This window comes from Corylus avellana, chromosome ca10, assembly GCF_901000735.1.
Source record: "Corylus avellana chromosome ca10, CavTom2PMs-1.0".
In the NCBI taxonomy this organism is placed as follows: domain Eukaryota; kingdom Viridiplantae; phylum Streptophyta; class Magnoliopsida; order Fagales; family Betulaceae; genus Corylus; species Corylus avellana.
In genome coordinates this window covers 710,995-724,926 of record NC_081550.1, presented here as the reverse complement: position 1 = coordinate 724,926, position 13,932 = coordinate 710,995, and the positions used below count along the sequence as shown (strand labels likewise).

Below are 13,932 nucleotides of genomic sequence, written 5' to 3'. Positions count from 1 at the left end.
TTATGCTCGTAAAATTTCATCAATGGAAGTTCCATATTTTTTTTAAAAAAACTAGTACAATAAATTAGTTACTAGTAATGTCAGCATTTTAAGAATTGCATATGTTCTTGTTAAAAAAAAAAAGAATTGGGTATGTTCCACGTATGTAAAAGATTGAGTCTCCTATTAAAAATATTATAAATATGAGCCGTTAATATAATATAATTAGAGTATTATCATTTCGCTAATGCTCAAATGTTTGATAAGATGTTAGAGTGCTCACCAATACCTTTTTTTTAAAAAAAAAAAAAAATTAAAAAAAAAATTAAAATCTTTTAACATTATGAATATTTAAATAAAATAATAAAAGTTGATAGTTAAAATATAAGAGACGTGCTAAATGTACATTCTAGTCCATCTCTCATACATCCTTTTCCAGATCAACCGTTGGATATGTATGAAGACATGTCCAATAGTTAATTTGATAAAAAAAATAAAAAAAATAAAAAAAATAAAAGAAAATTTAAGAAAAACATTTCTCAAAATACAAAGCATGATATATGTAGTGGGTAAATAAAATAAAGAAAACTGCTTTATTAACTAAAATAAATAGTAAATTTATCGAGATATCCTACTTAAATGTGTCAATTTTCCTAACTACCGAGAAACATGACACTTCAATGGGCCAACTTAACGAGAAAAGGCAAGAACACAGTTCCCTTAAAAAATAGAGGGCAAACGTTAATTACACAGACAATAACGTATCGAAAAGATATAGATCAATGTTGTTTTCGAAAAAGAAAAGAGATAGCTAATGGTTTATAATATGATTTGACTTATAACTAGCTCCTATTAACGTTATGAGATTTATATATAACATAAATGAAACTTTTGTAGGAAGACGCGAATCGCATCATATTTTTTTCGAACACGAGTTGAATTAAACTTATCATCGTGCTAGATAATTCGTTCAAGCTCTGTTTATTTATTTTTCGAATGAGCTCGAACATGTTCACCCACTACTCAATTAACTTATTTTTGTTCAAACTTTATTCATTTAATAAAGTTTTGTTATGCTATTGTTAAACAACAAGAGAAGACAAATTGGGGCCAGAATACCATATATGTTAATCTATGGGCAGTCACGGATTAATCCAAATAATCACGGATGTGCCCAAAATTGTTCACGGGTTGCCAAAACAAAATTAGCTGTTTCCTCTTCTTTGGTAATATATGATAAGAGAAATTCTAATAGAGAATGGTGCTCGAACCAAAGCATAGATTTAAAGGACAATTGAGTACCCTTTTTCTTTTCTTTTTTCTAATTGATTGAGTACCCTTTTATTTATCCAATCAGACAACTTGATCTTCCAAAAAGTATTAAGATCTTAGCCATCCAGTGTACTTCTGGATCAAGATGACCCAAATGGAGTATTTTGTGGAGCAAAAGAACAACAAACAGTTCAATGTTTAGCTGTTCTAACATGACATACTTACAAAATTCAAGCATGTCTCTTTTAACTTTTCGTGTATATTTTATGAAGGATTTGGCTTGTCTCGAGTGATTAAATAAACTGGAGGTTTTCCGTGGTTCAAATTGCAAGATTGGGGTAGACTTCACTGACAATGGTAAAGGCTAAGATTTGTCTTGTAATCTCCGCCGTTTACTTAAATTACAGGATATCTTCAGTTATTTATATACTAGAAGCAAGTCAAATCATGTTATGAATATTGAATAATGCATTTGTGATCATAGTGGTGCACCCAAGAATAATTCATTTGGCAATGGGTCCTCAAGCCTAGGGTTGGTTGAATAAGGTCCATCTCACAAGCAACAGTACAAGCTAGCCATGTCCAATCAAGCCCTATACAACAGTCGTATCGGTCCCAGGAAAAAAACATACTGAGAAGATCATATTTGAACCATGTGCACCCTAACACCCCGATATTAGAGTATGAGATAGCAATTGCCTCACAAAGTGGGATTCATGGAATCAAATCAATTCTTCCTAAACCCTCCCTCCCCCGAAATGCCCATCACGTGGGAAACACTCAATAAAAAGAAGGGGAAGGGTTGATTTACATATGTGATCATAACAACATGTAATTTAATGTGAATTAACATGGTATGCTTAAGAGTTAAACAACCAAGTACTATCAAAGCACTAAAATTTTTGCCGTAATTCTAGGTAAGATGTTTTGAACCACCAATCCAAGGCCTGCCCATTTGAGGACAAATTATCACCTTCACATGTGAAGTATCCAGTTTGAATAATTATCACGAACCACTAGTTATTCAACTCTTTTTCCCACGCCCCACATTCAATAAAGTCACAACCAAAGCATAAAAAGGCACAGAGAGACCCTCTTTCTGCCATCATCTCATTCCCTAATTTCCACCTCTTTCTGACTTCTCTGCACAGCAATGGGCTCAAATAATGCAACTTTGGGGTTCTCATTCACCTTGGTGTTGCTGCTGGCTGGCTTTGGCAGCTCAAACTTGGACCAAGACAGAGCAGAATGTGCAGACCAGCTAGTCGGGCTCGCTACATGCCTTCCATATGTTGGTGGTGATGCCAAAGCTCCCACTCTGGACTGCTGCACTGGCCTCAAGCAAGTCCTGCAGAAGAGCATGAAATGCCTCTGCATCCTGATTAAAGACAGAGATGATCCCAGTCTTGGCCTCAAGATAAACGCAACGCTTGCTTTAAGCCTCCCCACTGCCTGTCATACACCAACCAACACAACTGAGTGTATTTGTAAGTATACTTATACACACACACACACACACACCCACATGTGTTCACTATTTTCTCAGCCACCAATTGATGATTGGTTACAATATTGGTGATGGATTCAGCTCTTTTGCATCTGGCACCTAATTCAACTGATGCTAAAGTATTTGAGGGATTCTCAAACAGCACCAAAGGGAGTACACCAGTTGCCAGTGGTAATAAATTTAATTCTTGTCTATATAGTTTTTTTTTCCCAGATTTGTACACGGATTTAGAGTGGGATTTGGCTTTGTTTCAAAACAAAATTGTGGAAAGTGTCTCATTTGAAAGCGTGTTTTAGAAAAAACATGTTAATTTTTTCATGTTTTCAAACTAAAGGCAAAGGAATAAAGTTTACCAAATGTTTAACTGCGATTTGAAATTGTTATTATTTCAAACCGCACGTTTTGAAACCACCGAACTTAGGAAGTTTGCATTTTTGACTAATCTTTTTCCTTTTACTGATTTAAGCTAAAGGGAATTCCACCAGCAGTGGATCAAGTGCTGCAGAAAACAGTGATGCTGGGGTGAGAAAGAGATGGTTGGGAGCAGAGATGGTCTGTGGGATTTTAGTATGGTTTTTCACATCAAACCAACCTTTCTATGTTTGATAAAATTGTATGCTCCCCCCCTATTTTGGTCATTATTGTATTTTATTTGATCAGATGTATGTTATACTAGATCCCCCTTTTTCTTTGTAGAATTTTATTTGCCATAAATTTTCCAACTGCACTGGACATTCAATGGATCTGCATGGAGCAATTGGACTTATTCCAGTGATAAATTATTTTTTAAGTTTCAAGTGATGCCACAATTAATGGAGTATCTAGACAAAATAGCCAACATCTAATGGTCTGTTGGTAGCCACCACTCCAGCAGAGAAGAGAAGTACTTTAATTTTCCTTTTGGTTGCCATGAAAAACAATGTTAAAGAGGATAATAACAACTGGCTTCGTTTGTTAAATTTTTTTTATTTTTTTTTTATGTTCTTAACAAACAATCTAAAACACAATACACTTCAAATCATTTTACATTTATGTCACATTAGAACATTTTTTTAAAAAATACCCTCCAAAACGCTTTATCAAACATACATTATCCCTAACTTGATCAAGATCCTCTCTATTTTAAGTGAAATTGAGATGATTCACAAATCTAACCGTGTATATGCTACTATAAGGCACGATGAACATTATTCAATCCAAAAAAAGTTCAAAGAAAAATAAAGAAGGGTTGGCCATGACATGGAGATGGTTTGAGCCACTGGATTGGAGTTTATGCATGGGAGTTGGTGTCATGTGTGGTTCCCAAACTTAATTTGGGCCATGAAAGATGGCCTAGAGATGAAAGCTATTGAGCTTCACGAAACAAAAAGATATGGCAATGCACAGCCCAAATGGGTATATGTTGGAGATGATCCAATAAAATATTTACTTAGTTCTATTTGTTTCGACGGAAAATATTTACTTAATATTTTCAAATATTTTGTTGCGCTTGAATGTTTTGGTCAATCTAAAAATATTTTTGATCGACCGTAAAATGCTTTTTTGTTTTTCATGTAATGACTAGTTTTTTTTTTTTTTTTTAACAAAAAAAGAAGTAAAACAATTTCCATTCACAACTCCTCTCCTCAAATTCTCCCTCCTGCAAATGCTCACACCATGACAACATGGCAAGCAACAAATTACCCACAAATGTTAATCTGACTATTTAAGAACAATAATGTCTTGGCCCTCCTGCTTTTGGGGGGAAAAAATCATGTACACTTTAACATTCTGTTTGCATTGGTGGGTGCAAAACAACAGTAACAATTGTGGGTGGGAAGAAACAAAAGTATCTCTTGTCCCCTTTTTATTTTGTTTTCATTTGGGGGTTGGGATTTGAGCCTGATTCGAAAGGTGTGGACATAGGAGCTGCTTCTGCAACATCATTCATTTGAGTGGTGACCAGTTGCAATACTTACAACCTAAAAATAAATAAATACATGACAGAAAAATAAAACATAATTATCTTCTTGTTTTTAGTGGAATAGGATGTCTTCATTTCAAGTGTAAAGGATAGGTTTAGATTTTAACTTTACATGCTCTTTTATTTATAAAACGTTGCCTTAAAGACTTCTACCCAATAACAATTACGTGTATAAAAGATAGACTAATACATAACAACTAAGCATAATATGATAACAAAGAACATCTCTAAGATGATTTGGAAATAGACTCTTTATTCCTTCATAACTAAGGCTAACATAAACTCCTTATTTAAAGGGAAACCCAAGAAATTAAAATAAAGAAAGATTGATTTCCAATTTCTCCTACTTCATTAGGTGATGATTCCCAATTCCTTCTATGTCAAAACAAGTGTGCCTCTTGAAACTCTTATTCACCTAACACACAGGATTTCCTATTGAATCTTAATGGTTTTTGTCCCCTCATCCTTCATTCTAAACTTCATGTCTATTTATTCATCTTTTAGCTCTTTTTTAATACATATTTTCATATCTAATTCCCTTTTACTAGTCAAAAGGCCTTGCAATTCAAGCGAAAATTTGTCTTCAAAAGGATAAGGTCGGCTCAAGTATAGTCAAAGAAAAGGAACGATGCCAACACATTATCCATGACTCTCAATAAATGCACAAAACTTTATCTCAATTTGCTCCCCCCAAGAAAACCCATAAAACTCTCTAAGACAAAGAAACAAACACTTTGCCCTGGCATTTTCTCTCTGTACAAGCCACTGAAACCATGGCTGCAAACACGAAAACCCATCTGGGTCTGATCCATTTCCTGCTGTTCTTCCTGTCCATCCTCACGATCCCTTCGCTTTCGCTCTCTGACTCCGACCCCACAGTCTACGAAATCCTCTCACAATTCGGGCTCCCGAGCGGGCTCTTACCAGACTCGGTCGTCAACTACACCTTCTCCGCCTCCGACGGCCGGTTCGTCGTCTACTTGGCCAATCCTTGCTACGTGCAGTTCGACTACTTGGTCTATTACGACAAGACCATCACCGGCAAGCTCAGCTACGGGTCTATCACCGGCCTCAAGGGCATTCAGGTCCAGAGGTTCTTCCTGTGGCTTGACGTGGACGAGATCAGGGTCGATTTGCCCCCCTCCGATAGCATATACTTTCAGGTTGGGATCATCAACAAGAAGCTCGATCTGGGTCAATTTAAGACCGTCCATTCTTGCCGCGACAAGGTCACTGGGACTTGCGTCAAACGGTTTTTTGAGGTATTGGTTCCTGTTGTGGTTTGTTAGCTATCTTTGGATTCTCTTATTTCGGTTATTGTGTGCTTTTTGGATTACATGTTTGGTGAATCTTGTTGTATTGAGTTTGGTTCTAATCTGGGTTTGCAAATCATTGGAATTTTTGAATTGTTTCTGAAGTGATGATTTTTTTTTTTATTAGGAGAACTAATCCCTAGTTTATCCTTTATATTTTGTGAATCTTCAAGTCCTAGATCAATTTCATCTGTATTATTATGGAACTTAATAGTAGAGTAGCAAACCAGTTTTTCATTATTCAGATTGAATTCTTAAATGTATTTGAGAGCATTATGCTCTGCTCTAGTTGGTAGGAAGGGTAAACTAGCTAGATTTCAGGGTTGAACCAAAGATTGTAATTGGGAGAGATAACAACATTGACGCTTCTTTTAAGGCTCTTCAATTGGCTAAAAGATGCAGTTCATATATCGTGCCCAGCATGTCTCTCTCTCTCTGTCCTTTTCCCATGCCTATTACCGCTAGTTTGTTCTTTTCTGAGGGGTGGGGTAAGTTTTCTCAACTCTTCTGACCTGTAGATTTCTCTATACCGCGTAATTGAAGGGCGTGTGAGATGTTGGCACCATTTGATTCTTCTCTCCTTCTAAGAAGTTTCAAACTTCAGGGAAATTTTGTCTTGGAGTATTTATGATCATAGGCGTTTTGTGATCCGGTATTGATCAATTTTGGAACAAGGAAGACAAGAAAAGACTAATACTTCTGCTTGCAAACACAATAGTTGCTTTCATACGGTTTGCATAAGTTCAGTCTCAATAGTTGCTCTGTTGAGAACCAAGGGCCGGGCCACGTAGAAATTAGGTTGTGACTGAATGTTGTTGTCTTTCCAAAGTCTGAATGAGCAGGCATACTCGTCTTCATATGGAAATTTTGGCTCTCCATTGGTGTCTAAGGAAGGCCATAGCCTTAATATTAATTTGTATCAAGGAGAACATTAATTTGGTGTGGGTAGCCTAGCTTATTCCATATTTTGTCCATGGGAGATGCGCTACCCTGATTAAGAGAAGTTTTTAGCCCATCTGTATTTTTTAAGTCATATAGATTAACGTTGAGGTTGCACAAAGATGTTATTGCTGGAATTTCTTTTCTTTTCTTTTCTTTTCTGAAGGATATAATTGATTGTATGCACAGATCATCTCATGTTGGGTCCTGCATAAATAATGACAATACTATACTTTGCTAGAATCACATTTTCTTGAATTTCTGCTATTAACAGTCAATCTCTCTGAGCTAATGACTATATAAATCGGTCATCATATGGCGAAGTATGACATCAATGCATATGTTTATTATGTGATGGATTCTACAAGTAGTTTTTGTTTGGATCCTATATTTCGTTTCATGCACTTGCATTCCCTTATTCAAATCGGAATATTATTGTTGAAACTTTCCTAATGATGTGCTTCAAGATACTGGCTTTCCATGTTGCCTAATCTTCTTCCAACTTGCAGCTCCCAACTCCTGTGAAGGAAATTGAGATGCTAATGACCGAGTAGACGTCAGGACGGCAAGAGTACTTGCGTCGTATGGTAGTGTGGTGCTGAAAGGTGTTATGCAATTATCAGCCTTCTAGGGCCAGAGGATATTTCAGACTCACAAATCGTTTGTCTGGTAGTGTCATATCTAAACAAGATTGTATATACCATGTACATACTGGACGAGATGAGATGTTATCATGCCTTGGTTTGAAATGCATCCCTATTTCCGCTGTTTGAAAATGTACTGTACTAAAATATCATATTGGGGGAAGTTTCCCCATGCATTAGATTAACGAGATAGCCAAGAAATTAGACTAAGTTGTGAAAACAATGTTCCTGCCAGTTTGTCCTTTTAATTGTCACATATTGGAACTTGTCAGGTACATTTTTACTGTTCTTTTTCAGTGTGTATGTGCTTGTGGTGATTGCTCTTGGGTAATTCTCAGCAGGAGAAGGATCCTCTCCATTTCCGAGCCTCTTTTTATCGGATAGAATGGTCAAGAAAAGAAAGTGAAATGACCATTATACCCTTGTAAAATTAGGCATTATAAACTCTGTCATTGTAATTGAAGTAGGGATGCAACAGACTCCGGTGCAACTAACGAACAAAACCACTCGTGAGCTCGCTTGGGATTGGCTCGATAAAACTCGGCTCGTGTTCGACTCGATTTTTAAATGAGCTGTTCGTGAACACGAAACTATACTCGATTATTAAAAGATACATACTCGTATAAAACTCGGCTCGCTCGTTTAAAGTTCGTGAACATACTCGTATAGGGGCTCGACTTGCTTATAAGCGCGACTTATGTATATATATATATATATAAAATAGCTTATATAATATATAACTTATTAAATAGTATTTATGCTTATATAGTATGTAGCATAAATACTAAATATATATAGTTAAAATATTAATAATGTAGTCATATAATGTATAACTATTTATAGTTAACTAATGTATTGTGTGTATTAAACTAAGTTAACTAATTAGTTAATTGGTTTAGTTATATATATAGAGAGCTAATTGGTTAATATTAAAAAAACAAAATGTTAGATAATTTGTATATATAATAAACGGTTTTTTTATCAAAGTTGCCCTCAATTTGTTGGTTAGGAAGTAAAACGTTTTTACTAATATAATTTGTCTCATTGGGAAGATGAGTCATTTAAGTTATTGTTATTATTATTATTATTTTTAAAAGTTTGTATTAGTTGAGCTAGCTCGGCTCGGCTACTAGGCGAGCTCGAGCTCAGCTCGCACAAGGAATTTTCCTTGGTGTGCCGAGCCAAGCTTAAATTTCGGAGCTCGGCATGAGCTCGACTCGAGCTCGTAAAATTTTTAAATGAGCTGAACTTGAATAGCTCTGGCTCGCCTAAACTCGGCTCGTTTATAACCCTGGGTGCAAGCAATTACCAACTGCCATTTTAGCTATGCAATCAATAATTTATCTCATACGCAACTTTACCCATTGAATAGGGTTCCTTTTGTATTTTCTTTTAAAATAAAAATAAAAATATATGTCGTTAAAAGTGCAAATATGCAACTCAAGGATACATTCAATATACAAGAAAAATACATAACTTGAAAAATAGAACAAGTTAAGAAAATCAAGAAAATTAATCACATTAAATCCATAGCAGTTGTCCAATGATAAAAAAAAAATTTAGAAAAATACAAATCGAAAAAAGACTTAAAAGTTTTGCCCCTTCAAAACTTCTATTATTTATATCCATATAAAGACACCACAAAAGACAAAACAACACCATCTTCTACGCATATGTGGTATGATGACCGCTTGGCAATCCTCTCTAACAAGCTAATCCAACACTCTTAAAAATAGCACGCAACAAGGCATTGACAATCTCATAATTGATAATGAGATTATTTGTAGACTTTTCATTTCTCTTACACATATAACACTAATCAACTACAATAACTTGTTTTTTTCGTAAAGTTATCTATGGTAGGCATCTTTTTCAGGGTAGCTGTCCAAATAATATGTTGTTTCCTAAAGTTATCCGTGACAAGCATCTTTCCTAAGTAGCTGTCCAAAAAAATATGTCGCACTTGACCTTATTCTGCCAAATAATCTTCCCCAAGAGGGATTGCTATCTTGAGGTACAAAGACATTATTGAGCAATCTAACCCCACAAACAAGTTTCACTTTCAACTTTTACCTTTCTTTTAACTCCTCTATTATCTCTATGTCTCTCAACTTTTAGAGAAAAGTTTTAATGAAATATAATAGACTAAGAAAAGACTTAAGATTAACAATATTTAGAAGCCATAAAATTTAAATCTAAATTACTTAATTAAAATACAACAAAATCCTATTTGATTTTATGATTTTAATACGTTAATGGGATATAATAATTCAAGTCTCTCTTCCTCTCACGCACCCAAGTCGGTGTTGGTCCAAGGCCTCTCACGCTCTCCCAAAGCTTTCCATCAATGGCTTCTCCACACAAAATCATCATCTCTCCAGTCTCTCTCCTTCTTCTACTTCTCACCCTTTTCTCAGAAACCCATCTCTCTCTATCCCTTAGAAACCCAAAAGGGCCAAAACTCAATCCCAACCGTCCATCCTCCCCACTCCAATCCATTACAGACGTCCACGACCTCCTCCCCCAGTACGGCCTCCCAAAGGGTCTTCTCCCAAACAACGTCAAGTCCTACAATCTCTCCGACGACGGCTCTTTCAGCATCGAGCTCGCAAACCCATGTTACGTTCAGTTTGACCAGTTGGTCTACTATGGCAAGAAAGTCAACGGAAAGTTGAGCTATGGGTCTGTGTCCAGTGTGTCTGGGATTCAAGCCAAAAAGTTGTTTATTTGGGTCTCGGTGACTGGGATTCAGGCCGATAAGGAGTCGGATTCGATTGAGTTCTACGTTGGTGCTTTGTCGGAGAAGCTGCCAGCTAAACAGTTTGAAGATATTCCGGTGTGTAAAAGCAAGGCCTGCACTACTGGCACTCACCCAGAGTCGATCTGAGGTAATATACTATCTTTTTCTTTCTGTCTTTTTTTTTTTTTTTTAATTTGTTTTTATGCTGGATGATATTCATGTCGGTAGTTAAGAGATTAATTATTATAGAAGCAAAAGAAAAAAGGATTGTTGGCAAAATTTAGAGAAAAAAAAAGGCTTATAAACAACAAAAATAGATGAATAAACTAAGATTGTGGATTTTTTGTTTTTGGCTGGTAATTATGGTCACTCTTTCTAATTTTCTTTCATAAGCTGTCCACGAAAGATTTAATATTTAAACAATGAAAAATATAAAGAAAAATATGTGATGGCTCTTCAAAATGGGGCAAAAACAGAAGGAAGTAGTCTGTTGATCTATTGGTTGGAATCACTAGATCAGCAATTTAAGGATCAAAGATTTCTCTTGGTTAGTATATTAAGATCTGGGGACCAGTAGATAGGGAGTAATTTCAGAGCCACGGTCTTCTAATCTCCCAAATGAAAATGCAGTTCTGGAATTTGTAGTGTGAAGTGTCCAGGACAACTTGCTAATTCCTTTTCATTAAGTATTCAATTCTGATTATGTCTTCGTTTGTTCACTGGAAGTGGGTGGAAAAGGGTTGCACTTGTAGTATGTCTTAAGACTAGGGAATCTTACAAACCTAGATAACATTCTTGAATCAAGCATTGTCTTGGCTGTTATCTTGGAATCTATAGCAGATTAACATACCCTGCAATCTTTTGTTTATCTTTTACCTCTGTTTTCATTTTTTTTCCCCCTTATTTTATGAATCATGTGTTCAGTGACTTTGTTATTTCACAAAAGGACAAGTAACTGTTAATGCTGCTTATCTTCTTTTACAAACATTGACCAAAAACAGTTGCTGTCTTGTGAGGCCAAATGTCTTTGTTGGGAGGAAGAACATAAGCAACAATGTCTTCTATTTGAAGGAAACACAAGCCAAAGCTTGAAAAAATGAATAAAAAATAAAAAATAAAAAACTCAATTCAATTGTATTCTTGATTCAAAGATGCCCAAACAAAAGAAATGCACCCGGTACTTATTACACTACCAAACTAACAAGAAAAGGAAACTGACTACCAAAGGAAAAGTCTGCCAAAGAAAGGGTAATTTGCAATCTAAGTTAGGAAAATGAAATTACAGAAAGGCAAAATTGTAATCTAAAGGGAAAGAGCAAATCCATTCTTCAAACAGTTTCACGTTATTTTACTTATGCGTTTGGCTGCCAAAAATCCCACTCGTTCAGCAACTTTCCTGAAGCACACCCAAGAGGCTCGGTCATAACCCCATTCAAACACGGGTGTGATCGGGCTATTCGACCTTTCTTCCCAAATTTTCCAGTAACACTCCCGTTTGAACGGGGTGCGACCAGCTCTTCCTGTCTCGTTCCAGGCTGTGCTACATCACTAATGCTGGTTTTTGTATCCTGCAGATGTTTTTTTTTTTTGATAAGTATCCTGCAGATGTTATGTTGCAGACTTATACTATTCTCATTTTAATGTGAAAGATGATTCTCTATGGATGATGAATGGCACTAGATATCTTTCATATATCTGTTGTCGTTGGTCTTTAGGGAGTGTTGAGAAATTTAGCCACTCATGTCTATGAAAATAAATTCCATTGTCATAGTGGTAAACATCAACAAAATAAAGAGAATAAAATTTGGAGATAAAACACTGAAAGACTTGAGTCTAGTTGTCTGTCTCCTCCTTTTCTTTCTCTCCCTTCTTTCTATTTCTCTCTGGCGGCGCTCTCCTCTCTTCCTTTTTTTCCCTCTGTTTCTTGTGCGGTGCCAGCCCACAAAAATCCCAACTCCCCGTGTTGTGCGGCTGGCTCGTTTCATAAGAGAATGAACCCCTTTTCTTGTTGGCATCTTTTTCCTCTTTTTCCTTGAAGTGAAGTCTATTTGTTTTTGTCCTTTTGCCCATAAGACAACACGTCACCTCCAAGCCAGCACCCACAATGCCTTCCTAGACTTCATTGTGTTGTTTCTCTTCTTCTTCTTTGGTTCCACGTTGGAGGTTTTCTTTGTTTTTCTTTTGTTCTTTTCCTTAGTTGACTTGTCTTGTTTTCTTCTTTTGGATTGGAGATATACTATAGTGCAATAGAAAGACCATTTTTGGCCTATAAAAGTCTTAGGTAGTAAGAGGCTAGTGGGTAGGCCCACAACAACTATGGATAGAGCCTATGGCCTCTTGCTACCTAAGACTTTTATGGGTAAAAAATGGTCTTTTTATTGTACTAAAGCATTTCTCTTTGGATTGCTCGTGGGCCATCTTGTTTAGCCATTCAAGTTTCTTTCTTTTGTTTAGCTTATCATGTTTGGGCATTGAAAGTCTCTTTTTTCTTTTCTTTTTTCATTCCTTGGCTTGGCTTGGCTGGATAATTACGACAATTCCTACAAAATACAATTTCTTGTCTGCTCAAGATTAATAATTGAGCATTTTTCCACAATTGAATCTAAAATGTAGGAATTAAAATAGAACATAGTACGATAATAATGCTTATTTTGATAAAGAAAATAGGCACTTTTAAGCTATTATCAAGGAACAGGGGTGGGATGATAAAGGAAATGTGTTTAGCCCGTAAAAAAGTATTTATTTTTTTGGGTACTTGAGTAATTGAATTATGCCAAGTTATGGCCAATATACTGAAGATTGTGGGACTACCATTTTAAGATTAATATTGCCTTAATTTGCTAGAGGCATATCTAGGTTCGAAAGACTATTTTAATTATTCCATTTGGAATACTTCCATTATTGTCAGCTGGACATGATTCTTTCTTTTTCTTTTTCTTTTTAAGTTGTTTCTAGAGAACTTATCAAAAAAAAAAGTTGTTTCTAGAGTCTGAAATTAAATGTTTCTCTAATTCTATTGCTATTGCAGGCGAAGAGAACCTTTACATCGTTGTGCTATACTGATTCGATTTTAAAGATGTCCAAGTTCAGCCATATGATATGGCTGGGGACAACAGAAGCAATTACTTATTTGAATTTGTAAATATTCTACTTGTTTAATAACTCTGCACATGTTTCCATGACTGCCGAGGCATTGATCTATAAATAAATCTCCTCTATGATCCATCATGAAAATTTCATGCTTCATTTATATATTCAGATTCATAATTTCAGAAGCAGAGTGCTGTCAGATTTCCAAAGGTATTGGTAGTAGACCATTTATCATCTTAAAATTGCAGGAAGCTCATCAATGCAAGTCAGTAAATCCATGCAAGGACTCTTCAAATCATTTTTGACGTCATATGAATCATCACAAAAGAAGCAAATTGTGTTATCATTTTGCATAGGTGATATTATGAGTGGATGTAGTGTGGGTGTGATGGATCGTAAAAACTAGTAACAAATGAAGGATTTGAGAAGGTAAAAAAAGAAAAAGAAAAAATAGATAGAAATTTCTAAGCGTTTCTTATTGGAAA

The 13,932-nt window shown here is 35.7% G+C and overlaps 3 protein-coding genes across 3 annotated transcripts; all 3 read left to right on the top strand.

The window, feature by feature from the left end:
* Positions 1–2,288: 2,288 nt before the first annotated feature.
* On the top strand, positions 2,289–3,537 carry LOC132163653 (non-specific lipid transfer protein GPI-anchored 6). Its single transcript, XM_059574021.1, has 3 exons — positions 2,289–2,738; positions 2,840–2,929; positions 3,225–3,537. The coding sequence occupies exons 1-3, from the start codon at positions 2,405–2,407 to the stop codon at positions 3,362–3,364; spliced, it is 564 nt and encodes a 187-aa protein (XP_059430004.1). The 5' UTR covers positions 2,289–2,404; the 3' UTR covers positions 3,365–3,537.
* Positions 3,538–5,371: 1,834 nt separating this feature from the next.
* LOC132163640 (uncharacterized) lies at positions 5,372–7,900 on the top strand. Its single transcript, XM_059574009.1, has 2 exons — positions 5,372–5,983; positions 7,483–7,900. Exons 1-2 carry the CDS (start codon positions 5,495–5,497, stop codon positions 7,525–7,527), a joined length of 534 nt encoding a protein of 177 aa, XP_059429992.1. The 5' UTR covers positions 5,372–5,494; the 3' UTR covers positions 7,528–7,900.
* A 1,982-nt stretch (positions 7,901–9,882) lies between these two features.
* Positions 9,883–13,632, top strand: LOC132164790 (uncharacterized). Its single transcript, XM_059575349.1, has 2 exons — positions 9,883–10,505; positions 13,386–13,632. Exon 1 carries the CDS (start codon positions 9,965–9,967, stop codon positions 10,502–10,504), a length of 540 nt encoding a protein of 179 aa, XP_059431332.1. The 5' UTR covers positions 9,883–9,964; the 3' UTR covers position 10,505; positions 13,386–13,632.
* Positions 13,633–13,932: the final 300 nt, after the last annotated feature.

Excerpts from the sequence above, each read along its gene's own strand:
- LOC132163653 (XM_059574021.1), top strand. The coding sequence starts at position 2,405 with ATGGGCTCAAATAATGCAACTTTGGGGTTCTCATTCACCTTGGTGTTG. Across the intron at positions 2,739-2,839 it reads CAACACAACTGAGTGTATTT|CTCTTTTGCATCTGGCACCT; the intron begins GTAAGTATACTT and ends TGATGGATTCAG. Across the intron at positions 2,930-3,224 it reads GAGTACACCAGTTGCCAGTG|CTAAAGGGAATTCCACCAGC; the intron begins GTAATAAATTTA and ends TACTGATTTAAG.
- LOC132163640 (XM_059574009.1), top strand. The coding sequence starts at position 5,495 with ATGGCTGCAAACACGAAAACCCATCTGGGTCTGATCCATTTCCTGCTG. Across the intron at positions 5,984-7,482 it reads GCGTCAAACGGTTTTTTGAG|CTCCCAACTCCTGTGAAGGA; the intron begins GTATTGGTTCCT and ends TCCAACTTGCAG.
- LOC132164790 (XM_059575349.1), top strand. The coding sequence starts at position 9,965 with ATGGCTTCTCCACACAAAATCATCATCTCTCCAGTCTCTCTCCTTCTT.